The following is a 27537-nucleotide window of genomic DNA, read 5'->3' on the forward strand; positions in this document are numbered from 1 at the left end:
TTTACTTTTTCCAGCATATGTTAGGCTTCTCAAGTTGGCATGAAACAGAAGTTGTGATAGTATTTGCTTTCCTTTTGTGACATATGTCCACGTGAAACGGCTTTGGCTTCTCAAACAAGAAAAAAAAATGTAGGATGGGACTTGATTTTGTCTATCGGGATTTGATTGGATCGTTGTGGTTTGCCATTACTGGAATCTCATGTGGGTGACAGGTTGTCCCGCCATGCCACGCCACGCCTCATGCCAAAAAGCACATCACTGAATGGGAGAGGAGAGGAGAGGAGAGGAGAGGAGAGGAGAGGAGAGGAGAGGAGAGGAGAGGAGAGGAGAGGAGAGGAGAGGAGAGGAGAGGAGAGGAGAGGAGAGGAGAGGAGAGGAGCCACTGCTGCAAGTGAAGGGAAGTTATTTTGATTCGGGATTACAAGGGCACATAATGTGCACAGATAAATTATTTATAACAAACACTGCAAAATTCAGTTTAAAAAATTAGAATCGTCAGTATTAATTTTATGTGGACTTCAACTAGCTTAACCAGCATGTCTCCAGTGGACCGGCTTTAGTAACAAATTTTGTACCATGGAAGTTTATGTTGGTCTAGATTGTTTTACTTTCAGCAAGGCAGAAGAAATCTCTCAAATCACGAATTTATCTTGTGCACTCGTAGCTAAGTGGCTAAATCAGCGCAGATTGTATTACAATAGCATTGGCACCATATTTTGCGTTGATGGTGTACGTGTGTTTCAGCACATAAAGAGAGTGAAAGAGCGAGAGTGTGTGTATAAAGAGAGCTGGTGTCCGCTACAAGATGAAAGCCCATTGACGTTTTAAAGCAGCTTCGACCTCTGCCTGCATCTGGCTGTCAATCACAGTTACCCACAGTCCCCTGAGGCAGTTTTGCCCAGCCCCAGGAAGAAAAAAAAAATGAGACGGTGAAAGAGAGAGAGAAAGAAAGAAACATCAGGAACACAACAGGGAGGGAGCTCCAGGCCAGCCCAGTGAAGCCATCAACACCTTAAGGCTGCATAATCATCCACTACTCAGCAACTCTGCTGGCCTCCAACACACATTCACTGTGCACTACAGTTCCCACAATCCTCTGCCCTAAGGCCCAAATATACAAGTTGTCAATCAAATAGTTGAGAACTGATGGTGTGCTTTGAGATACGACAATCCAGTAGCTGCATTTGTCATCCTTGCATTCATGTTTGTACAGGCTGGTGATCGAAACCCTGATGTACAGCATATTGACGGAGAAAGATAATGATTAGTGTTAGTGATAGACCTCTCAGACACCTCACTGACCTATACAGCTATTGCACCTCCTGTATTTATTGCCTAAACCTTAAGTCTTTGTTAATGAATTTAAGACCTATATTTCCAAATAGTGAACAAATGGAAGCAACAGATGTTTAAAAGGATAGTCCACCCAAAAAATACAATTCTGTCATCATTTACTCACCTTTGTGTTATTTTAAATGTTTGTTTCTTTCTTCAATGGGATATAAAAAGAGATGTTTAGCAGAATGTACTTGTTGCTCTTTTCCATATAACGCAGTTTATAACATCACCAGTCTCCAAAAAAAAAAAAGACATAAAAGTACTCTATTTTATAATAGTGTGTGAAAATAGTGTGCTATTTTCCAATTATGCATTATTCAGAAGACCAGACTGAAATCTTACTTAATCCAATACATTTACGTACGTATATTTTAATATGGCGACTTAAGATGAGTCAAACTAGCTTATACAGACAACAACAGCTTTAGTTTCATGACCGATCAGTAGTGACGTCACTTGTTCAGTTGTCAATTTTAGGTTTTAAGTATGCTTGGAATGGAATGCATGAGTCATGTGGATCGTCATAATACTTTTATGATGTTTGAAATCATCACTTCCCAGAACACAGGATGCCAAACCTCTTCCACGGAAGCAAGAAATCAGCTATCATGACGGTGAGTAAATGAAGACAGAACTCTCTTTCTTGGGTGAACTGTTCCTCATGGTAACCAATGTAGATTAAATTGTCAAGGCATGGCATGGAGCTCAGACAGATATTTTTATTAGGCAGACCTGATGAGTTTAGCAATTAGAGGAGTAGACATAAGGCATAATGTAGTCAGTCTCAGACAGTACAAACAAGATTAATTTCCAGATGGGCGCAATGTGTGGCACACACAACACACATACAGCCAACACGCTCGGGTCCAACAGCGAAAAGCACGTTCAGTGGTAAAAACATATTTGAGCAGTGTCAGCCACTGAAAAGGCTCTGTATTCTGTGTGATACTAATGAAACATACAGAGTCGTCCATTGAATACATTTGCTGTGAGAGGTCTAAACATCTCACCCTCATGGTAGCAACGTGGGAGGTGTGTTTCCTTGAACACGTGATGAGGTCTTAAAAATTCATCCTATTCAAGTTCTTAATGTACTTATCTAGTCTTATTGTGACTGATTCATTTGTGCGTTATTACAAACTTGCCATCTCTGTAATCTTTAATCAAAATATCACTTGTTCGTCCTCTGAAATTACTTTCTTTTTAAGATGTTTTTATTATTTAGGCTGTGCAGGCTATTAAATTCAGCATGAAATGAAAGTCCACCCTATACACACATGTAATGTTCAATCAACAACCAATGAATTAAAAAAAAGTTCCCATCCTACATTTTTCAGATGTTATTCAGATGTATGTCACAACACATTACAAAAGATCTGTCGATATTTCCGCTTAAACACGACTTTAAATAATGTGAGAGTAATCATTTCTTTTTAGTAGCCAAATAGCTACTGTACTAAAGCATTACTATGCCAAACTCACATTCATGTAATTCTGATTTACCATCCAATTAATTCCTGATATATAAAATCAAATCTCGTCCTATTAGCATCACTTTGTGGAAGTAAAATGCATTGTGAATGTCAATTCACATTCACTTAACAGAATAAATTCTGTTCTCTTTACCTGAATTGAATGAGAATGTATAGCAAAGCATATAAATAGATAAAAATAGCGATAAAAATAGAACAAAGAGAGAAAGAGAGAGACAGATGGATGACAGGGAAAATGACAGTGTGTGTGTGTGTGTGTGTGTGTTTAAAAGAAAGGTGATCTTCATGTGGAGTGAGGGAATAGGGCGGGAGCTAAGAGAAGGGGTATAAAGAGGCACATCTGTGCTTAACTTGCTCCAGGGCAAGTCTGTTCCCTCTGACACCTTCTAAACACACACACGTTCACACTCTTCCAAAGTTTCAGTAATTGGGCCACTTTTCTTTTTTTACAATAAATTATTATTAGTAAACAATGAGTGCTTAACAGTTACAAAATCTCTTTCTTTCTGTCTTTCATGCTGACTTTTAAGACTGACAATGCACATACTCATAGTTCATGTAAAAATCGATGTATTGTGTTAAGTACAATATTTGTTTCTAAGAAAAAATAATGAAAATAGGGGAGCCCAGGCCTGCCGGTAAACTAAATTAGCATCTAATGCAAATGAGCGGGGTGCTTAATGGTGGAACAGGTGCAGGCAGGGCCCCTAAATGAGATAAATGAATAAAACATCCCTGGGCACGCCTGTGAAAGCTGACACAAAGTCAATGGCATGAATTATTCAGCAGCCAGCCGAGGCTGCGCGCTGCTGACCTCTCACCACAGGAAGTGCATCCCAAACACAACAAACCACAACAATGGACTTCAGACACGGGGGTTCCCTCTGTGCAGTACGCACGCAAATACACACACCCACTGAGCGGTACACAATGCTAAATATAGATCTATGAAATCTTGATTGGCCTGACCATATGGATGAGAGAAGCCAATAGACAATGTGTTCACTGCAAAAAAATCATATTCTTCATCTGACTTTTGTTGTCTTTTTGTAGAAAAAGATACATTTTCTTGAGAACAAAATATGTGAATATACATCTTTTTAGAGCTTTTTCTTGCTTAACGCAATACTTTTTTTGCCAAATGATAAGATAAATAAAATCAAAAATAAAATCAATAAATATTCTAAAAAACGAATTATGCAAGTCTTGCTTCAGGTTTTTTATTTTGTAATAATTTCTTAAAGGTATTTAGATATAGCTTAGATATATTTGATCACTTGTTCAAAATATATGTGTGTGTGTGTGTGTGTGTGTGTGTGTGTGTGTGTGTGTGTGTGTGTGTGTGCGTGCGTGCGTGCGTGCGTGCGTGCGTGCGTGCGTGCGTGCGTGCGTGCGTGCGTGCGTGTGTGTGTGTGTGTGTGTGTGCGTGCGTGTTGACAGAAATAACAGGATTACCCTGATGTCCCTGTGTGAGAGCATCCAGTGGAGAGAGGCAGAGAGGGGATGTTTTCCCAGCATGCCCTTTAGAGGGGAATCTGAGGTTGCTTAGAGTAGACTAAGAAAAACATCAGGTTTAACGTTAATAAAATGTATGTGTGGGCTTACGACAGAAAAAAGTTTGCAATTGGGAGAGTGCATCTGTTGCTGCAGAAGTAGACAGGAAGCCGCCCTGAAGCTGCGGTGACATCACCTTCCCCGGGAGGAGCACTTCCTGTCTGACATTCCTCAATCAACACACACACACTCGTGAGGAAATGGCATACATCAACAATACCCTCCATATGAACACACACAAACACACGGTCTCATCCGCACACATGCTTCTTAAAACAACACCAGTCTAATCTGTGTCACCACTAGTGTGTGAAAATGAGACGGTTTGGTTGTTTTTCTTGGAGTAAAATGAAGTTTTCCTCTCTGTCTTGCTCATAAACACTCTTTCTCATCAGTAAGTGTTGTCAGTAGCCTTGAGTGGGTCAGATCTGTGTCTAAAGCGTATGAAGTGGATCAGTGATCTGGCTGATCCGTGGCTCTTATCTGTGAGAGCAGAGGAGGAGACGCTGACTGCCAGGGTTTCCAGCACTAGCCTGAAGGGCCGATCAGTCTTCCCAGAGATCGCAACCTCATGCCCTGTTCGTGAACAACAGGCTGGACAAGCAGAGAGATAGAGCAGAGAGAACAGCTGTGTGTTTGTATGTGTGTGTTTATGACTTGTGTATTTGGGACAAAATTAACCAATGTATTAACCAATGTTGCCAATGTAATTTACGCAAAAATCCAGAAAATCACAAAAAAAGTTTGTGAATAAAGCAGAGTTTTTTGTCCCAAAAAAAAATACATATATATATATATATATATATATATATATATATATATATATATATATATATATATATATATATATATAAATCAGCATATTATAATGATTTCTGAAGGATCATGTGAGACTGAAGACTGGAGTTATGATGCTGAAAATTCTGATTTGCCTTCACAGGAATAAAAAACATTTCAAAACATTCAAATAGAAAAGTTATTTTAAAATGTGATCATATTTCACAATATGTCTGCTTTCACTGTGTTGATCAAATGAATGCAGCTTTGGTGGGCATAAGATACTTATTTCAAAAACATTAGAAAATTTTACCAACCTTTAACATTTTTATTAACATTTGGAAACTGGAAATTTGATTTGCACCTTTGTGTTTCATCAAGCATTTTTAATGCAGTGTTAAACAATTCGCTTAAAAGTTTGTTTATGGAGACCTGGGTATAGTTGAAAATGTACCTGTAGCTTAATACTGGGAAAAAGCTTTGCCTTAGGCTTCTTTGTGTATGTAATCTATTTTAAACATGAAATATATTCATACAGTATAAGAAATTTTTTTAGAATGGTCTTTTTTCTTATTATTTTGTTGACAGTGGTAGCTACAGTCTTACAATAGTAAATAGGCTGGAGTTATAATTAATTAGTTTAAATAATATATTATTAATCAGGTTAATTAATTAGCTTAATTAAAAAAAAGTCAATGTGACATTTATAATTGTGCGAGTGAGAAAGCAACAGAGAAGGAAAGTGGGCGCTCGGTATATAGAGAGAGTAAAGAAGACAGAATGGTAAAGTTGTCAGGGGAGAACAGCACACACAGGGCCACACACACAGGCACGGGCGAGTGGAGAGGAGTGCATGCTCTTCTTTGGGAACCATCCAGGCGGATGATGGGATTGTTGACAGTGAGTTGCATATCTTTAACCCTGTATTAACTCTGAACAGCAGAGCTTGGCCTTTTATTATTCCTGCACCGTTTGGACTTAAGTAGGCCACACATATACACCTATGCGCACAGACTCACAAATACAAGCAAGCGCACACACACACACACACATGCGCGCGCGCACACTCTCTCTCTCTCTCTCTCTCTCCAGGAAGAGACATTGTCACTGCATAAGAGCACCTCACCTTTCAGCAGCTGTGACAGCCCAGCCTGGAGTCACGCACACTTTTTAAAGCTGATGCCCACATTTTCCTTCACTAGCACTTCTTATTCTCACTCTTTTAGAGGGAAAGACTGACCAGTTCATTTTTGTAGAGAAGACAGAAACGTGTAAACTGCAAATACTATCCTTCACTGTATTACTGTCGTTTTCATGGCTCGCACACACAGACATTCACGCTGAGCTCTCCACAGTCTCTCAGTCTTAATTGCCACACAATAGGGCTACAGACCGGACAGGATTACGTTAACAATGGGAGCCCCAGCCTGTGAGGATCACTCTCTGGCCACCGATTCAGAGAACAGCTCTGTGAAATAGAGCCCGCTAATCCACTAATGCAAACATGCTGCAGGAATATAGCGCTGCTCGCTGTCACTGTCTCTTTCCCAAACATCCAATATTGAGGTGCAATTTTACTGCTCAGATGTTGCTCCTTCATAGCTCAGCAGAAGATAGATAGATAGATAGATAGATAGATAGATAGATAGATAGATAGATAGATAGATAGATAGATAGATGAAAAAAATTCAGCATCTAAGTTCATAAGCATTCTCTTAATATTACGCTATCACTTTAGAAGAACTCATGCGTTCTCATGCTGTTTTGAATAAAATAGCACATCCTGTGTGAGTGGCCCGTAGCAGAGCAGGAGCGAAAATGGTTCTGTGAAACATTACTTCCTGTTCTGCTTTAATGAGACCTGAAGGTCTTCTTCTAGAAGGTCAAATCTGGCCAGCAGTATAGTTGCGAGCCAAAGACCTCCATTAAACATTCAAAGAAAGGGCACATCAAGCCCGTTCCGTGGCGTTTTCCATCCTTCACTGTGTTATTTCTTCATGAAGTGGATATCCAGATGTTGAAGTTTACATCACGAATAAAGCCTTCCAGAGGGGTCAGGGCTCACGACCGAGCGCAAAGCCACAGAACTCCCACGGTTCGCGCGGGAACTATGAACTTTCTGCACTCCGAAATCACTATCAGTGTTTAAGAGTATCCATGGTGATGAAGGCATCAACTGCAATGTTCCCAGGGAGATAGAACGACACCTTTCCCCATTACTGTACGGCTTATTGAGCTTCAATTACTCCTAACACACACAATGATAAGAGAGAAAGAAATCGAGAAAGAGAATAAGAGAGAGAGCTTCTAAGGGATGTGAAAGAGATGAAACAGGAGGCAGTGAAAAGGGCTGCTATTAGATGTCACTGTCCTTTTGTGTCCGTGTCAATGAGAGCAGATTAAAGTATTTGAAATAATCTTACTGGGGCATTAACAGAGCTCAGAAGGTAAAAGAAGAAGAAAAGGAGAAGACGAGGAGTCAATCAAGACACACATACATTTACACATGAAATGAGATTAGATACAGCCATCCAACGTAAACTAAACACACCCCTCTGAGAAGAAAGATAGCTGGCGAACCAGTTTTAATTTCACGTGAGTAATTCAATTTACCCCAATCACATTTTCAAAAGCTTCCCGATGAGTCTGGGAACTCGAACCGTGAGCGCAGATCTGCTGCGAGTAAGATTTGTTCTTTTAACAATCTAATAAGGCATTGTTAGTTGGCTTTATTTCTCTGACATTCCTCTGGTTTCGCTGAAATGGCCTGTTGTGCCGTCTTATGAGAGGAACCTAATTAGGAAATCACTTTCATTACTCTTCCAGAGGAATTAGCGCTAGCCTTGCTAATTACTGCTGTAAAACCTAATCAGCTCTTTGAAACAAGACCACACTAATGAGCTCTTATTTATTCAGCTAAATAACTTCAAGGGAAAGAAGAAGCTCAAAATCATATTTTTGATGAATTTGGGAGCGCGTGAGCGCTCGTCTACGCTTGCCGTAATTGATTCTGTTCTATCTTTCGCCTTGTTTGTTGGGAACCCCAGTATGTGAATGTGGCCAAGAAAATATTGAAAGTTCCAGTAAACTCTTCCATATTTCCCGGTCTCATTTCAAATGACCTATTTTCCCATCTTGGTGAGACACGTGACTAAAAATAAACTGTTACTAATTCCTTTTTTATTCACGGGCAACTAGCGATGTCCTCGCACCTGAGCCTAAAGGGGTCTGTGGTGACCTCGAGCACAGCTGCCGACTTCAGCCAGACCCGAAACACAACCGTTCAGACCGCAAACAGCCACAGCGGAGCTGCAACAGGAGGATGTGAGGAAGCATTTCAGACTTCATATAGAAAAACAATCAAGAAGAGTAAGTGATGGGCAGTGTGTTTGTGTGAGCATGTGTTGGGTGGAGGTGATGCCACGTGGCGTCGAGGGGCTGCAGCTGTCTTTGAGAGCCGTGAAGCGTTCTAGCCCAGTGGAGCAGAAATGGGCCAGCCTCACAGACACAGCAGCCAGGTAGAAGCCTCTCTTACTCTCTGACAAACACACACACACACACACCCCAATGCTGGCAAAGTCGCGGTGATCCTACAGCTGTGTTCATCTGATAGCACAGGCCACTGACTTATTAACACACAGATCAAAACACACTTTTGACACTTAAACACACTTTAATCTGCAGAAATCCATGCTGAGTTTCATCGAACCACGGCACGATCGAGTCAGAAATGATATAGTAACTCAATAATAACGTGACACGGTTGTATGATCTTTTTAAACAAAAAGGGTAGGAGACGTGCTTCGCTGCACATGCTGCTCTCTCCAGAAGTCTTGCACATCTTCACTGCTGATTATTCATACATGCACACTTCAGAGCACACTACATACTCAACAACCCCGACAGGGCCTCAAAACAGCCCAGCTCGATCACTTAACAATTACTCTTTTGCAAACAAATGGCTTCTGGTTCCAGGAAGGCTTTTGTATGCTTGTTGTCAGGTTGTTTTTCCCACTGATGGTGAATTCTTTGAACTGCAGCCTTTGATTTGCAATGTTTTATTCTGAGCAGTAGAGCGTATATAGTTATATAGACTAGAGCACCCACAGACATGTGATCACAAAGCTGTTATAGAGCAACACTTGTAATTTTGACTTGTTTGAATGCGATTTGAATTAATTTACAGCATTATCTCTGTGGTGATTCAGATACTAAATTAAAATTTAAAACAGGCTGTTATTTCCTTGTACACTACCAATCAAAAGTTTGGGGTCAGTAACTGTTTTCGATTTTTAAATATATTTGAATTCAAATGACATTTATTCCTATATTTGGTGAAACATTTCTTATTGAAAATAACAGCGCAGCTTAATATTTTTCTGGACACCATGGTTCATTTTTTTTCTAGATATTTTTGATCAATTTAACACATCCTTGCTAAATTAAAGTATACTTTTTTAATGGAAAAAAAATCTAACTGACCTCAAACTTTTGAATGTTTTTTTAAGGATGCGGAGTGTAGAAAAGAAACATAAATTGAAAAAAAAAAAAATATTACTAAGGCCAAGTTTCTTTATAGCCTCATTTTCTTTCGTGTCAAATTAAATATGACAAACTATCCTTTATAACTCTGTAAATTTCAATGAAGCCACTTGCAACACTTTCACTGGACTTCCTGTCTAGTGTGATGATCAGATACATTGCAACACACATACAAACATCTAATACCCAGCTCTTACCTGTCGATGATGACTGGGTCAGAGGGTGTCTCGTTACGGTTGCCACAACTTTTTTTGTCACAGCAGCGGCTAATAGAGATGGAAGGGGAGAAAGAGAGGAAGAGAGCAGTTAATATCGGTATTACTGCACATATGTAAGCACTGAACTCAAACACAGTGGAGAAGGAAGAGGTAGCAAATATAAAGAAGTCTTTCTTTCACTCCTTTAAGGCAGGCATTCACTACTGTAAACACAGCACACAATACGCTGCTTCTAGGCCAGTGTATTAGTAATTACAGCTAACAGACTGCCCGACTCAGAGACGGTTACTGAAGGATAAGAAGTGTGGCTGATAACTGGGCAGTTAAAGAGTGATGGAGAGAGGAGACGAGGGCATGGGAAGGAGAGGAAAGGAGACAGGAGGAGAGGCGAAGGTAAAGAGGACACTTAAAGTGGGAGCATTTTAGCATACATCCTGGAAGGATTTCATAAATACAGAAGAGGCAAGTGTTGCTAATGTGTTCCAAGAATAAATGTATATTTTATGTATATTACATAGTATATTTTTTATTTTATATTTTACATAATTAGAAAAAGTATAGAACTGTGTGTGTGTGTGTGTGTGTGTGTGTGTGTGTGTGTGTGTGTGTGTGTGTGTGTGTGTGTGTGTGTGTGTGTGTGTGTGTGTGTGTGTGTGTGTGTGTGTGTGTGTGTGTGTGTGTGTGTGTGTGTGTGTGTGTGTGTGTGTGTGTGTGTGTGTGTTAAACTGTATTCCAGCAGCGGAGAACAAGATGGATACTAGAGCATGAGCAAGTGAAAGAAGACAGGAGGGATGGAAAGCGGGTGTATACATGGTGTCTTCGGCGGATGGAGGCTGTGGCGGTAAACAGCAGGTGGGGCGGTGAGTTCAGGTTTCCCTGCACAGATGGCAGAGGGGCTTGAATGAGAGAAGGTATAGGGCATGAGACATCATGTGATAGGAGCAGAACAGATCTGTGTGTGAGCTGGCTCCTTTAGACCTGATGAGCTTGATAAGATTGATTGAGCTTGACCCCTCATTCACGCACCCTGGCGGTCTAAGCGTTGTTGTTAGTTTGGACAGAGTGTGGTGCTTCCGTATCAGTTTACTCTTCCTTGCTGTTGTATTTTTACCTTCCTTCCTCTCTCTGCTCTCATTTTCTCTCACTCCTCTGAGAGCAGTCAAGTCTTTAGCAATGTTCTCTCAGAAGTGGGTCACACAGAAGCAAGGCTTTCTGGGATGTGAGGGGTGGGCACATATGGATGTGACTCTCCAATAACCCAATAGCCAGCCAGAACCCATGGGAAACCACAACAAGCCCCCCCATCAACGATATGCTAATGACTCCACGCATGCTCTGGCTTCGTTCAGGGGGATTTTTCGCCCATTCCGGCTCATTTTGCTCCGTCCCAGCGGACCTGCAGGGGAACCATAATCTTTAATCTCAAGCGTTTCCTCCTGCTGCAGCATTTGAAGAAATTAAATCCAAATTGCTGCACGTAATTACCAGGATGTGGCCCTCGCTGATGCCATTAAAGCTGAACTGCTCGTAGTCCAGCTTCTTTACAGACAGCGACTCTAAAATAGCCCCCAAAACCAAACAAAGCAGCGTTTCTCCAACTGTGACCACCCAGCCTTTAATAATCTGGCCAAGTTTGTGATGTTTCATCTGCACCACACAAACCAAACAAAATCTCATCAATCCGTGCGTATGAGGATGTGGAACTCCATCATAAAGAGCCCAGAGTTGTGTTTGAGCGATAGTCTCTAGTCTTGCCTGTGAGCGAGTTGTTTGGGAAAACACGTTTGTGTCTCATGCTTGCAGGCCCATGCGGCACCATATGGCTAATGGCAAGGCATACAGCAATTAACAGCCCTGATTAATGGAGAGCAGTCTAATTGCAGACTGGTAATTGTGCCTTTCTCTCAGCACAGGCTCTGTATGGAAACACCATATAGAGATGAAGAAGGGAAAAAAGGAGGAAGATAGAGACGAGATTCAGTTGAAATAGACGCTTTTTCCTCTTCTGCTGCTTTTAGAAAGCTCTTTGGTGTGCAACCAAGTACAGACATTTGCATTGGCGGGACCTTATGGGTTCCAGTAGCGATATGTACTTCAGATGTGATCCGTGTAATCCTACAGTAGCAGATCAAAGCTGACATAGTGAGCCTTTGTAGGCACGTATGGTATAGTGTTTGTGTTAATACACATCTTTAAATCAGCAAGTATTTTGAAAGAGTAATAACAGAAGGCTGTGTGTGTGCGTGCATGTGTGTGTGTGTGTGTGTGAGAGAGAGAGAGAGAGAGAGAGAGAGAGAGAGAGAGAGAGAAAGGTAGTGAGGGGGAGTGAAAGATTGAAAGAGAAAGAGGAGAGAGCCTTGGCTCGCCTGCACATATTTCATTGTCAAAACTCAAAGCAAGCTGCATTCATTAGCTCTGGAATAACAAGAGGATTCTTATTGAGTAATGAGTTTTTCCTTGTCCTAATTAAGCAAGCATGAGTGGTATATTTTTAGTAGAAAACTGTTCAAATGCTCTCCATTTCAACCAAAAATAGATGAGGACTCATCTCCACAACCCAGTTTTAAGTGCAAGGAATTTATCTTTTGATTTTAATTAAAGGTGCATGGCTTTCTCTCGCTCTCTCTCTTTTTTCTCCTTTCAGAGCAAGAAGTGGATGACCTGGATAGAGAATCAAGAAGGCAGAGAGACGAGGGCCGCTCTGAACTTAAGGTCTGTCTTCCTCCATTTCTCTTGCCATGAAAGTCCATTTTTTATACAGTCACAACAAACAGGGGTGTGCAAAATTCAGAATTGAAAATCCGGGTCCCTTTAAATTCATGAATATATCTATGTATTAGTGCTGTCAAATCGATGAATCGCATCTAACATAAAAGTTTGTGTATATATAATGTGTGTGTGTGTGTGTATATATATATATATATATATATATACATACACACACACACACACACACACACACACACAAACACACATATATGATGAGCTTACTCGCGATTAATCGATTTGACAGCACTACTACAGTATCTATCCATGTAAACCTTCAGACTTCAAGGCTTTTTACAAAACTTTCAAATCAAGTTCAAAATTTGTATTGACAAACTTTGCTTTATAGTTAAAATGAGTTCCTAGTTATTTAAATAGGAATTCTGTATCCTGTTTGCTGATTCAATTAAAATTCAGGTATTTCAATTCTGAATGGTGACAACTATATGACTATAAAATGTGCTGTCCAAAAGTGTATTACTCTACTTGGCTTTTGAGTGTTTATTTAAACAATCACTAAAATAAGAACCACCAACCACCGATAAATGAGCCTCCAAAAATAGAAATGTTAGCTGGCATCTATTTTGAACATACTCAAGCTTTGATTTTTAAGGCTGAGCCAGAGTCAGGGAAAAGAACAGTTCTAACTCTGATAGGAAACAGGCTGGCGTAACTTTATCAGGATCCCATTTGGGCTGGTGAAAAATGATCTGGGAGTGTCTTGTGTAATAGTGCATTGTAAGTCTAAACTTGAGCCTTGATATAAACGTACTGCATCCCTCTTAAATAGAAGTAAACTGTTTATTCTAGTTTTGACGGATGTTTTTGATAAATTAAAGAATCATGATCTGACCTTTCAGCTAATTTATAATAATGTTAATCTATCCTCCCTCTTACGTCTAATTTTACAACAAGGCTTACACACAGCTGTGTGCGTGTGTGAGCAGAAAGCTCAGCCCTGTCACACTAATGCTAGATCCAGAGGTCTGCAGCCTTGCCAAGACAAGAATGAAGCCAAAGTAAAGCTCTCACAGTCAGCGGGCAGAGCTTGGTAGGGAAGATTCAAGAGCTTGATTGTGTAATAGTGAAGGAGGGAGCATGGTGTATTGCATGTGTGTGTGTGTTTCTCACCTGCACATGATCTCGTGCGTCAGCAGCACCCGGCACATCTCTGGGTTTTTGTCTTGCCCTTCATAGATAATTGCCTGATGGACAAGAGAAGGTGGAAAAAATGTGGTTAGAGAAAATTGACAAACAACATTTTCTCCTTGTGGTGTAAACGCTCGGAGCGTGCACGAATTTCCATGACTAACTCTCAGGGTGTTTTAAATTCTACCATGAAAAGAATCGGATATCTGTTTGTATCGTTTCACTGAAACAAAAACATTATGACATCACATCATTTCTCCATACACGCACTGCAGCGCTTATATGCGGTGAATGTGACCCTTCTTCCATCTGGCAGAGGCTGTCGTTGAAAGATCTCATGCAGCATGGGAATGATCAGTTCAGTTTTAGTATCTTTGTTTCCAAATGTTTTGTTCATTTGGTCCTGTGTTTCTCACTCTACACACTGGGTGCTGAATTTCATTCATGTCATTTTGTTTCAGCAAATCAATCAATAAAAATCGCCTAGTGCACCGTGGGACGGCTTGAACAGAGCCTTCGTGTGCGGGGTGGTCTGTCTCTGGCTGAGCCAGGCTTAAAGTGGGCAATTTAATGCCCACTTACCTGCTGCAATGGAAAACAATCCTCAACCACCTCTCTAAGAGCTTACACGTTCGGTTGTGAGAATCAGCGGTGTTTGGTGTCATTAACATCAAACATGGAGACAATGTTTGAATCAATGAATAATAACTTAATTTTCTGTTAATAAAAGAAAAAAAAAACTATTGCTTAAGTCAAATGGATTACTTCTATGGTACTTTTTGGAGCTTTATGGGAAAGAGCAGCATGATCACTCTGTCATCTCTATTTGTGTTCCACAGAAGAAAGTAAGTCACACAGGTTGGAAGCAGCATAATGGTGAGTAAATGATGCTTAAATGAGTTTAACTTTTCCTTTAACATCAAATCTATAACATAACTGTCAGTGCAGTGCCAACTGATTTTATCTTCTTTTGTTTCAGATTTGACACCAATGAACAACACTATACGGTATGTTCATAGAAGAATGTCCTTTAAATTTAAAATCTTAAATCTGAATCAAATTTGAATTGAATTAGAAAAAATGAGTCATAATTGTGATTCAAATTTGAACATAAGAACATTAATTTAACTTAAAAAAGCAAAGTTTGTCAACACAAACTCTGAACTTTTGTGAAAGAACGCTTCATCTCCAGAATTTCAACTTCCTGTGGGGTGTGGCCAATTAAGTTCTGATTCACTCCAATGAATTGAAAGGAGGCCAATTCTTCAATTTTGAATTTTGCACAATCCTGCATTGTTTTCTCTTGGCAACATTCAGTTCCATCATTTGTTGCTCTTTGGTTTAATTAAAAGCAGATGTGGGGAATCAAAAGAACTATGCGTGTAGTGTTTGTTGGACTTTGCAGATTACTGTCCTCTTATGTCATTGAGGACCACCCTTGCCACAGTGCCCACCCTCCACACGCATCTGGGGCTCACAGATTGGCTAATGACACAATGCAAAACATTATTGTTCAGCAAAGCACTCTTATTATTACTACATGAGAAAAGACATTTGCGACGTGAAAAGAGATAAAGGAGGCCGATCCGATAAACCGCATAATTACAGGTCCCTCTAAATAAGTGTCGTACTCCAGCTAGTGTGAAATAGCCCTCTCGAAAAGATGCGTGCGTGTGAGCTTCCATAAGCCTGCTTCTGTGAGACTCTGTGCATGTGTATGCATTCACGCATGCATTTGTGCATTAGCATGTGTGTGTTTATGTGTGCGGCAAGCAGTTGGGCTGCCAGACTGGAGCATAGCGAGCCATCTGGCCCAGCTAACACTTCATCCAAAAACCTCAGCTTTGTTTCCATCCTTCAATTCCACACAAGATGTCCCCCACAGCCGTGAATCAGTGACTCTACTCAAAACATACACACACTGCAGACTATTAACAGGCTGCTCTCTGTCTCACACACACACACTTAAACCCGTTTGCCATGAATCACTCTCTCTTTCTCTCTGAACACACATATACATGCCACTTATGGCAACTGAAGACACAGAAAAACAGCTGATGGTTCTAATGAGGAACTGTTTCCCTCACAAGTGCACAATGCTTTTTCAATTACATAAAACACTTGTTTGAAAACAAGTTTTATAAGTAAAGCATCAGATCCAGAAAAGAAAGTTCATTCATATTAGGGAACACATTGCTATTAAAGGTTCAAATTAACAACTGATTTAAATACAATTGCATTCAACAGTTTTTAAAATAATAACATAGGAATAACTTTTTAATAAGAATAAAAATATTAATTGTAGCTGATTATCGAGTTTATTGTCTCTAGAGTTAACTATTCTAGCTGATTATTGAATTTATGGTCATTGAATGGGGTAGCTAAATATAAAGTTAAGATATATTTGTTTACAAGCTGTTTTATTGAAGTCTTTCTGCAGTTGAAACATTGATTGTATCACTTGAGACATGATAGATTTCATTAAGTTGTAGATTCTTCCTACATACCTTCTGACGTTCATTCGAGTTAATTTTGTGCTATAACTAGTAGTAAACAGCAAGAGATGGTCGGTTCACGTGCTACTTGAACTGAAGTGCTACAGCAATCTCATGACACATTAAAAAGCGCCAAAACCACGTAGTAAAATTGACAGAGTTTAAACGCTGAGACTTTGTTTCATATATAAAGTAACCTGTTCTATCTTGTCTGTTGACGCGTTGTCAGTGTCCTCTTTGCTCTGCGATGTACTTTCACTGCATAAGAAAATGAATGTGTGGCGTAAGAACAGTGTTGACGTGAGTCTCTGAATGCATGAGAGTTGGCAGCCCTGCATATGAGTTTTTTTTTTTTTTTTTTTACTTATTATTATAATTTTAGTTATGTTAAACTTTCCCAAACTCTACTGGTTCAGCTTTGTTTGCACTCTGGATTTCATCCAGGAGCTGCATTACAGTATTGCGCTACAGCGCTTCCCTGGTCAAACCGTGTTATCGCAGGCCCTTAAATTAGAGCAAAATCATATGAGATCAAAAGACTTTCCAACATCAAAAATATTTATCGACAATTTGATCGACTAATCGTTTCAGCCATATTCATATATTTTTTATTATTACTTCCTGTCATTGCTTTGGTTAGAGGACATAGGTGATCCGGGGACATTTGTTTGTAAGGTTTCACATTGCGGAAATGAGGGTCAAGGTCCTCTAAAAGCGAGCAAGCATGCATCACTGTCTGAGCCTAGAGCCTCGACCCCGCAGGCTTTCTGAGAGAAAGAGGGAGGCAGAGAGAGCAGTTCAGGCCACACAAAGACGTCCTCTACACCTCCACACATTCATTTCATATATAAGACCGGCTATTTATCACACAAAGCCCCTGCAAACAGACTCAGAATAACTCCATGCAGAGAACAGTACATAAGTGCCTGGAAAAAGTCTGAAAACAGTTTGTCAATTTCTCCTCAGAGGCAAACACAACAATGGTAGTGCATACTCCTCTGGATTCAAGATAGCCCCTGACGTCACACCTATCGTGCTTAAAAAACAGATTTTGTCTATGCTGAGTTCAGACTGAAATTTCTTGCAGTTTTTAATAATAAAAAAAATAAGTTACATCTATTGGTATGTAGAATATAAATCATTCACTATCAAATATAATTGACATAATTTAATAAAATGCTTAAAGTACATATTTTGCAGATCATTCGGTACAGTCATTTTAAATTTTTTGTATTTTTTTTTTTAATGTGCCTTTATGCATATAAATATGTTTAGAAATTATACATTGAGGGTCCATGGGAACCAAAACTTGAAAACCTCTGTCTTAGACTATAATTTTTCGGTTGTATTTACTGTGTTTTGCCTTTGTGGGGCAGACTTCCTATTTTACCCAAATCCTCACTTTTCATCACCAAGTTGCAACAAAAAAGTATTTAAGATCATGGTCTAGTAGCTTTGAATGCTACAAATTGCTACAAATTTCACACAAGCACACACACATTTTCAATGTAGATGAGCAGACTTAATCACTGGGAACTTTAGGCCCTCAAAACTCACGTGTGTAAATATTTGCAAATGAGTAGCATTAAGCCTTTATGTGGCCTGGCACAGAGCGGCCATTCACATCTGACATCATCAGAATCTCCAAACAGCTACTGATTACAGGAAATATCTAATATAGGAGATTTGTGTCACTTTGTTGCATGTCGTATACTTTGGAAAAGTGTTTCTGGCATGTAAACACACCCTATTTCGCAATTAACAGGAAAAATACGCTCACAAGCAGCACCAAAGCGAAAGAACGGCCGAGACCTTCCTCTCTCCCGTGCAAATTTATTTAGGAATCTGCCCGAAGCTTAGCTCTAAAAAACACACACACACACAGCAACAGGCTACAGCTCTGAGTTGCCCACCGGTTCCAGCCCAGCACTTTTCTGAACAAAGCTCTCCTTAAGGAGGGCCGTGAAGCGCATGAAACATGCATGGCGCGGTGCGCCAAGGTGTGTGTGAAGCTTTCATTAGGCCCTGATGCTGCTTTTAATGCATATTTTATATTGCACAAACTGCTCCTCAAATCTCGTTTGAGAGCCGGCAGTGCAGCCTTGAACTGACAGCCGCATCTGAGGCATGTAAACAATTCACTGTAAATACATGAAAACACATTTCCCTCTTTGTTACCATCACGCTAGCGTGTCAGCGCAGTGTGTGTGCGCGTTAAGCCCGCGTATGTGATTCGCTTTTGTTCTGTGCTTCAGCTGTTGAGGGAAACAGTTGGATGGAAGGATAAAGAGCGAGAGAGAGAGAGTCTTTTACTGCATTGTCTTCATCAGATCTGTCACGAGCTCATGCGTTGATCACAGATACGGCCTGTCAGCTTGACACCCGCTCCATCTCTCCTCGCCCGCTCCAACCGTTCCCACAGGCAAACCGAGAGAGCGAATGTGTGTTTATTGTGAGTGTGAGCATAAAAAGGGCACTGATTGTGTCTGTTTTCATGCTTAGCGTGTACCGTTTCTTTATTTTGAAGCAAACTTGATCCTTGCAGCTCTAGCCCGGATTGTTTGATTGTCTCTAATAGCTGTGTGTGTGTACAGAAGCTCTCACTAGCTAACTGTGTGGTCAGGCGACTGGACTTCACTGCCTTGCTAAGTGCTAAAGAGAAGTGTGTGTTGAACAGCTCTATAAACCTGCTCATCAGCCCTCCCGTCCGACACTGCCAAAGCCAGCACATGCTGAGTGGAGAGGCGCTCTGTATAGCCTCTCTGTACAGAGTTATGGGGCTTTAATGGGAAATCTTAAACACATTGCGAGCACTCCTCGGCATATGTAGGCTGACTGCTCACCGCAGAGTGGTTTTGGACCAGGTTTTTCAAAAGGCATTTAAATACCAGCTAACACTCCATCATAACTTAAGCCGCGTTTCAAGCTGACATGGATGAGAGAAAAAGAAAAAAAACGCCACAGTCAAATGACAACAAGATCCGAAATCTGAAGAGGAGCCAGTCAAAAGGCCTTGCGCAAGTTTGTCTTTGACACGAATAAATATGTGGTTACACATTTTTTCAGGAAATTTTGTGTGCAACAAAAGGTCCATTTGTACTGTAAATAATGTAGCTGTGAAACACATTCAAACCAAGCAGCTTTCTATTGGTCAACACGGCAGATCTGCGTGACCAACTCGAACCTGTTGCGAAATCTGCGTTAGTACATTTTTTGCCCCCCCACACAAAAATCCAGAACACATTGAATCCTATTGAAACGACTGGACGTCACTGTCACGATTATTCTTAGTTTCACCTGCATGGACTTTTAATTTGTATCCTTCAGTCTCCTTTGTTCTCAGTTTCCCGCCATTTGTTTGTATCCTAGAATACTCTTTGTGTTCTAGTTTGTTTCTATGGTTACTCATCAGTTCCCTCGTTTTTTCACCTGTGTTAATCCAATCGTCTTTCTTTACAATTAGTATGTGTTATAGTTTTCATTTGTAGGTTCTTGTTAATGCTTCAGTCCAGTTAGGTGTAGATATCGTGCTGTCAATAAACTTTTATCTTCGTCTTTGCGTCCTGCCTCACCACGCTCAGCCAAAGTGTGACAGTCACACACAAACATTTGCCAAACAACAGTAAACGTGACCATACTTTAAAAGAGGAATTGAATGTAAATATCGGAGCGTTTGAGAAAAGGATTCTGGGAAATGTAGTGAAAGAGTCTTTTGTTGCTGAAAGACTTGCGCTGTACCCTAACAAATCGTATTTACCACATTTTTTGGACTTGATACCATGGTAATACTGTCATTAAATAAGTGCAAAAATTGCACCTTTCACCTTAAGGGGACAACATTTATAATACAAGTAATAATACGTAACCTTTTAGGGTAAATAAAGGTACAAAGTTGTCCATGTACGTGTACTGCTGCAGAGACAAGCTAATGTAACCCTAAAGGTAAAACATTTCACACATTTTTTTTTTATGTAAATACCGTGGTACACCATCTGATAACTTTTTGTAAAGTAACAGTATATTCAGCTAGCATGTTGACTAGGCTGCCAAACTCTCTTTCACACACACTATCTCTCTTTCTCGTTCACTCAGTGGCACCACATCATTAACAGGTATGGCAGGGCTGTTTGCCACAGAAATAGCCAATAAATCAGTCGGTAATATATGTGAACGTGGGAGACAACCCTGGGGAGATAAACGGCTTTTTATTGAGACACTCAGTGAAAGGCTGAGCCGGGGCCAGTCCCATTGGCCACTGTATTTACCTCAGGGGTGTCAGAGAACAGTCTCTCTCCCTCAGCACAACGCTCCTGCCTTTCACCCACACACATAAATCTGTCCCGCTACACGCCGGCCAAACCGCTCAGCAGAGAGCGGGCAAGAACTAGCATCAGTAACAGCACCTAGCTTCCCGCACATAAACATTTATGCAAAAGGAAATTAAAAACCACAAACAAATCACACAATACAGAAATGGGAGCTGCAGAACTGTTAGCGCCAAATGTAACATCCAGGGATTTTGTAGTAGGGATTTCTGAATAGAAATTCATGCTTTTGGTCATGAAAAACAGTAGGCTATATGAGTGAAAATGTAGTTTTTTAAAAATAATAATTGTAAAATAAATATTAAGCATTACTATAAAAGAACACTTAAAGAAAATTTAAAGAGCACTAAATGTTTTACACCAAATTTTAGACTAAATGTTTTATTTTCTCTCTTTCTCCACTTCATTACAGCTTCTCAATAAGCATACATACAGCAACAGGGTGGAACAACAGGGTAATCGAGCTGGCATGTTTAAATCACATGATGTAGCCTACTAAGTGTTCGGAGCGTCTGTCACAGCGCCTGCTAATTACCTAGTATCTATACACACTTCACCCTGCCTGGGGTCACACACATACGCGCATATTACTTGTCATACAAAACGACTACGGCAAAACAGCTTATGAGAAATACAATTATTTGAGTTATTAGTCAAACTAGCTTATAAGCTTTGCATATTTATTTGATTACAAACGCATTCAATATTTTTTTCTCTCTTGTTTGAAATGATGAAACTTTGAACTAAAATTTATTGTCACACTTCTTGACTTGCAGCTGTTAGCGTTGTTGGATACACTTTCCCTAAAGTGTCTTTAACACAACATTTATAGACAGAGATCATGAGAGAGGAAGCGAGGGGACGAGCGAGAGAGAGGGGGAGAGGGTGTTTCTGTTTTAGGGTGAAAAAGAAGAGCGCCACATATGAGAATGTGAGGTCACTCTCGCTGCCCTGTGTGTTTTTCTCCAAGATTAAAGCTCACAACCTGCACAGTTAATACGACAAGCTAATCTTCATGCATGCCTGTTCATAATAAACATCTGTTCCCACAACACATTTGAATACACACAGATAAGTCTATAGGCGTTGCAAAAGAGTCACAAACACACGCTCAAAAACTGGAAGTATGCTGTTTAAACATTGAAATGCTCCACTGGATAATCCCCTGTGACCAGAGCCGGATTAACGCAAAGGCAAACTAGGCACGTGCCTAGGGCCCGATTGGTTGGATGGGGCCCAGACAGAGGGACAAAAAAAAAAAAAAAAATGTACAAATGTCCTATCTACAATTTATTTCAATATTTATTTATTAACTAAAAATAGTGACGATGTTTATCTTAACCATAGACTGTTACATTACTACAGTTAAACCAATTAATGTGTCCGTTACAAAGCGGGTGCCGGCTTCTGAAAGTATGTGTAAAGAACGCATCCATCAGGTGCTGCGAGGCAAAAGCCTAATAAGCACACAAAGAAGCACATCTCATAATGCAGGTGTGTGAGTTGTCGTCATCTATTTTGGAGTGATTGCAATGTATTCTAAATATAAACTTGTACTGTAGATCAGCGTCATTTCTGGAAAAATCATTCACCGCTTTATTACGAGTTTAAAAGAGCGCGAGCGTAACGTGCCCAAGACGCGACGCTTTGAATTTGCGCGTACAATGAATAACATCGCGTCGGGAGCTGACTAGTAAAAAAGCTACACAATTAAAAGACAAGACGTCTGTATTCTAAGTTAAAAAGCCAACACACTACAACATTTTTAAATGTTTCAAATAAAGGATCTCATATCTATGGGTCTATCTTCTAAATTCTGCTGATGATTAGATTCCTGACATTACGCCAATAATATCACTTTATATATTTTTTTCTGCTCAGTAGCGATCGTGTCTTTCTCTTCCACTTGATTTGTGTATAGCATATTTAAGGTAGCAATGCAATATAAAATCACTTATGCTCATCTACTGAAGTGGGATTCTGGAACTGTGAATAAATTGAATAAAACAGCAAAATAACAACAACAACAATAACATCTTCATTAAACAAAAAAGAGATTACCTTAGATAAAGTTTGATTAATATGTACATACAGTACCGGTAAAAGTCTGGACCCATTACTATTTTTAATGTTTTTGAAAGAAGTTTATTATTATGCTCTACAAGCCTGCATTTATTTGATCAAAAATACAGAGAAAAAAAAAACAGGAATATTCAGCAAGGATGTGTTAAATATATAAAAAGTGACAGTGAAGACTTTTTTAAAACAACTTTTTAATAATCAAAGATCCTGAAAAAAAGTATCACAGGTTATAAAATAAATATTAAGCACCATTTCTAACATAATAAATCAGAATGATCACGTGGCACTAAATTCAGCTTTGCATGCAGAAATATAAAGTATAGTAAAATAGAAAACCATTATTTTAAATTTTAACTATTTTCACTATATTATTTTTCTGTATTTTTGATCAAATAAATCCAGGCTTGATGAGCATAAGAGACTTCTTTCAAAAACATTAAAAATAGTAATGTGTCCAAACTTATGTACTGTGTAAGTAAAAATATACTGCTTTTAAAATTAAATGTTGTATAAATAAAAAGGTTAGGAATCATATTTGTTTCAAGTGTTTTTTTATTGGGGGTGGGGGGCCTCCAACATGAATTTTGCCTAGGGCCTCCTAATGTCTAGAACCGGCCCTGCCTGTGACAGACAATGAATACAACTGAAAGTCTCTTTCTTTCTTTCTCTCTCTAGCTATCAATCTCGCTGTCACACGTATGCACATAAATACATGCATACGCTCAGTCATCTTAAATGATGTCCCAGAGAGAGTATGTCATATTTAGACACTAACCGATCCTCGTGCCCCTGAGGCATGCTAGAGTGTAACCCCAAACTCACCAGGGTGCACGGCGCACACACACACACACACACACATTCACTCTCACTGCAAATCTGACAATATTCACCAGCAGACCGTAGGGATTTTGAAATAATGTCTTACCTGTTTGGTCATGGAGTCAATCAGGCGTACGTAAAAGTCCTGTTCTGTTCTGATGCCTGTAGAGGAGAGAAAATAACTCCTCTTTAACTCACAGTACAATGCAGGTCACACGTACACATGGATTAGAAATGAATCTGGCAAGTATATATATGCCATTCACAATAACACGGCTTTAATACAACATAGATGTTTCAAATGTCTAGACAACCCAACCCATCATAGTCTGCAGACAGTGTTAAAAGATTATGAAATTGGTTTTGGATCAAACAAACTGACATAGACCCACATACACAAACTAAAATACAAATAGCTTTTACAGAGAAAAATAAACAAGAAATCTGAGGTAAAATAAAACTAATAAAATAATGTCAAATAGAAATAATCAGAATAAGAAAACATGATTTTCAAGTATGTTCAAAATGTCTGGAACTAGCGCAACAAATTTGCAAACGCCTTGTTGTAATTTGCCACATTAGTAGACAGAAAAGAGTGTAGGCTACTTTCATTATGGCCAGGCCATTAGCTTCCATCAAAAATGAAGTGCACATTTCTGGAAAACGCGTAACCGGAAAAGTGCACTAATGGTGATCGTTTTGTGTTTCAATAATATTCATAGCCTAGTTAAAACGCAACGACTTGGCTGCTCATTTTAATATCTTTTGTTTGAACAATTATACGAATTATTATAACAGTATAGGCCAGTTATTATATGCCTATTATTATTATTATTATTATTTTAGGACATTACATTTCTTTTCAATCAGTTGTATCTAGTTACATAGGCTAGGGAATTATTTATTTCTTGTCACCTCTTCTCGCTGTTTTTTTTTTTTGTTTTGTTTTTTTAATACTGAAGTAAATAGCTACCTGATGTGTTTATGCAAAGTTCATTGGATCTTAAATGATGCGTTCCGTCTTACCGTTGCTGTAAAGAAGCTGCAATCTGTAATGGATCCCATTGTTTGTCTTTTCTCCGCTAGATTCCTGCGAAAATAAATGTGATGGTTAGCAAGAAAAACCCATTTGATTATTCCTGACGAGCCCTGTGAGTCAGACCGGCTATTTCCCAGCAGACCAGGAGGCCAAAAAAAAAACAAAAAAAAAAAACAAAAAAAAAAACGCTAGGGTAGACAGCCGAATCAAAATCTGACCTGTACGTCATTTTCAGTGAGTAAGAACAAGTTTAAAATCAAACAACGTTATTAAAAATAAAGTTTTGTGTATTTTTACAACGTGATATGATCAATAACAATGTACCCGGTGACTGAATGTAGGCTACAGTAAGCATTAATAGCCACATATTTTAATGAAATCATCAGTCACTCACTTTATTTCCAAATGTTTTCACTGATTTAAACAATACGGTCTTTCACAATAATAAAAAAGAATCTGTTTTATGAGTGTTTTGAAAGGGAAAATATATGATATGACCTTAGGTTATCACTGTAACTTTCTGAAAAATAAATAAGTGTTCAGATGCATAAACTGAATGAAAAAAAAAAACACTAAAACCTGAGATCCTCTTAAATTATTAGGGATGAATATGTAAAAACAAAAATAATAATTAAAGGATGTTTACGAGCTGAGATTTGATAGATCAGTAATGTAATGCAAGAATAAAGATTTCAACTTTACGCCAGCATCAAGTGACATTTTCTCTGTTAGCCTAAAAAAAATGATTAGAATTTACCAGACATTTTCATTCAAATTTGCAATATTTGCACAAGAGAACGTTACACTTGCCTTTTCTTTTTCAACAAATCCAACAAAAGAAGTTCGTTCAATTTCCACGGGTTGTCCTTGTCTGTCGTATAGCGCTAAAACGAAGTGGAAGAAGTTGGATTTGCGAAGATTTGAAGGAGGCTGCTTCTCAAAGTGAGCTCGAGCAAGACCCACTCCACTGCACAGAGAGAGACAGAGTTATATATTTATATATATATATATATATATATATATATATATATATATATATATATATATAGGCCTATATATATATAAAATAAAAACACTCTTTGTAATTATTTAATAATAGGCTACTTTTCTAAAAAGGGTTCAAATGTATTTTAGTTTCAAAATGGAGCGTAAAGTCTTGAAATGTAATTTTAACAATTTAAATAACTTAAACAAACATTTAGAAGTCTTTTAATATTTTGTATCATTAAGATTGTAGGCAGGATTTTTTTCTGAAGCAGTTAGGCTTTTTTTTTTTTTTTTTTACAACAAATAGCCTACTTAACATATTGGATGGTAAATAAAAAAAAATAAATGAATATAAATCTAGTTTGATCTAACAACTGAATTTTCTTTTCAAATTCAGTATTTGAAGCCACAGAATCAATGCATAACTTGTTGGCGAAGTCGTTTAAAAGCAAACGTTTGTGGCTATTTTAACGTTAGAAATAACAATGTTAAAAATAATAATAAAAAAACGGTTTTAATGTGACTTGCAAACCGAGCATTTCATCTGTTGGTGTCGACAGCACGCCGGAGAGGATGCTATCCGAAACTTATCGCAGCAATAAATCAATCTCTTTGTCACCTGGTTATTAATACGCAGATATCGCGTATTAGGATGATTAGGATGATATAGGCTACATGACCGTTTCGTGTCGTCCCAAGATGATAAGCGCACAATATTCCGTCTGGCGTGGTTGTTCCCGTAGCGCCGCCGGCTTACCTCTGAGCGGCTGTGTTCGCATCCAGCACTCCGGCGCCCTGCATCCATGTCCGGACAGCGTTCATCCCGGCACCGATGGGCTCCTCTTTCATACTACTCCCGCTCCTTTGAATGCTGTCTTGAATCCCGAACATGAAAACAGACTCCTGTCACCGTCTCAGTCGGTGTTGGCTTCTTTTGATCGCTCCGGTAAACAAGACAAGGAGAAGTGTATGGGTGAGCAGGTGTCACCGCGTTTGTCTCTATTAGCGCTTCCTCTCTGAAACACAAAATAGAGCGACGTGCCAAAAGAAACGCGAGATGTCAACATCCAGGTTTGGGAACACCATGCAACAATAAACAAACAAACAAACAAACAAACAAACAAAAACTGTAAGATTAGACTGGAGGTCCCTTTGGTCTAGCGTGCGCAAAAAAAGTCTAATGTCACTTTAAGAAACAATAGTATCAAGAACGGGCTTCGCTGAGGGTTAGATCAAATGTCATCATCCAGAGACTTTTTTTTCTCTCTCTCTTTATTTTCTCCTTCCTGTCTTTCTCCACAAAGAGTATTCTCTGATCAAATCACATGAATGAGCAATATGAAATCAAGCAGGAGAGGTGGACCCTTGTGAAGACAGCTCCCTCGCTGTTCCCCTTGTTCAAACGGGAGTGATTTGTGTCCTTTCCCAAAGGAATCCGATTTGACTGTCTCTGGGAACTAAACACAAGCAAACTAACCCCAAAGGGAGGAGGAGGACGAGGAGGAGGAGGAGGAGGAGGGAGTGACTGAGCACACAGGGCCGCCCCCCAAACATAAGTAAAACGAACTACCATTAGCTGTCCATCCAACCACGAAGCCCGTCGCCTAATTAGATATCACAGCTCGCCCTGCCCACTTAGCGAGCAGCGCGTTTAGAGCGAAACCCAGAAAGAAGTTATGCGCGCGCCGCGAGTTAATGTCACGAGGGTAACTGCCAACCGGAGCGCGCGATTGAAGCCTATTTGATGCAGTTCACATGAACGCTGAGTTATTTTTTTATATATAGGCCTATATATTGTTGTTTTATTATTATTTCAGAAACAGCACAGTGAGTTTGTTTAAATAGTTTAGGGATGAGCTAGTGTGTGGATAACTTTCTTTCAAGGGTTGGACTTTAAAAGGAATTTCTCCAGGAAATTTCGGGGCGCAGTCTGTTGAGGTTTGTCTCGCGCGC

At 39.4% G+C, this 27537-nt stretch overlaps 1 protein-coding gene and 1 long non-coding RNA gene across 4 annotated transcripts in view; one reads left to right on the forward strand and one right to left on the reverse strand.

The window, feature by feature from the left end:
* The window catches only part of LOC308700578, a 248656-nt gene extending 225297 nt beyond the window's left edge, over positions 1–23359 (forward strand). Inside the window, exon 3 of the long non-coding RNA XR_014031324.1 lies at positions 21833–23359. This is a non-coding gene — a long non-coding RNA (uncharacterized lncRNA). The remainder of the gene's footprint in view (positions 1–21832) is intronic.
* The window catches only part of ebf1a (EBF transcription factor 1a), a 153160-nt gene extending 126127 nt beyond the window's left edge, over positions 1–27033 (reverse strand). Inside the window, exons 1-6 of one of the 3 annotated variants that reach the window (XM_081382237.1) lie at positions 26342–26805; positions 25408–25564; positions 24585–24648; positions 23665–23720; positions 13820–13893; positions 9902–9970 (exon numbers count right to left, since the gene is read on the reverse strand). In XM_081382237.1, the coding sequence (XP_081238363.1) occupies positions 9902–9970; positions 13820–13893; positions 23665–23720; positions 24585–24648; positions 25408–25564; positions 26342–26475 (554 nt within the window). In that variant the 5' untranslated portion in view covers positions 26476–26805. Of the gene's footprint in view, positions 1–9901; positions 9971–13819; positions 13894–23664; positions 23721–24584; positions 24649–25407; positions 25565–26341 lie in introns of all 3 variants that reach the window. The other 2 variants (XM_081382239.1, XM_081382238.1) reach the window with 2 other exon arrangements.
* Between the last annotated feature and the right edge of the window lie 504 nt (positions 27034–27537).

Source organism: Scardinius erythrophthalmus (genome assembly GCF_964197995.2).
Source record: "Scardinius erythrophthalmus genome assembly, chromosome: 13".
Taxonomy (NCBI): Eukaryota; Metazoa; Chordata; class Actinopteri; order Cypriniformes; family Leuciscidae; genus Scardinius; species Scardinius erythrophthalmus.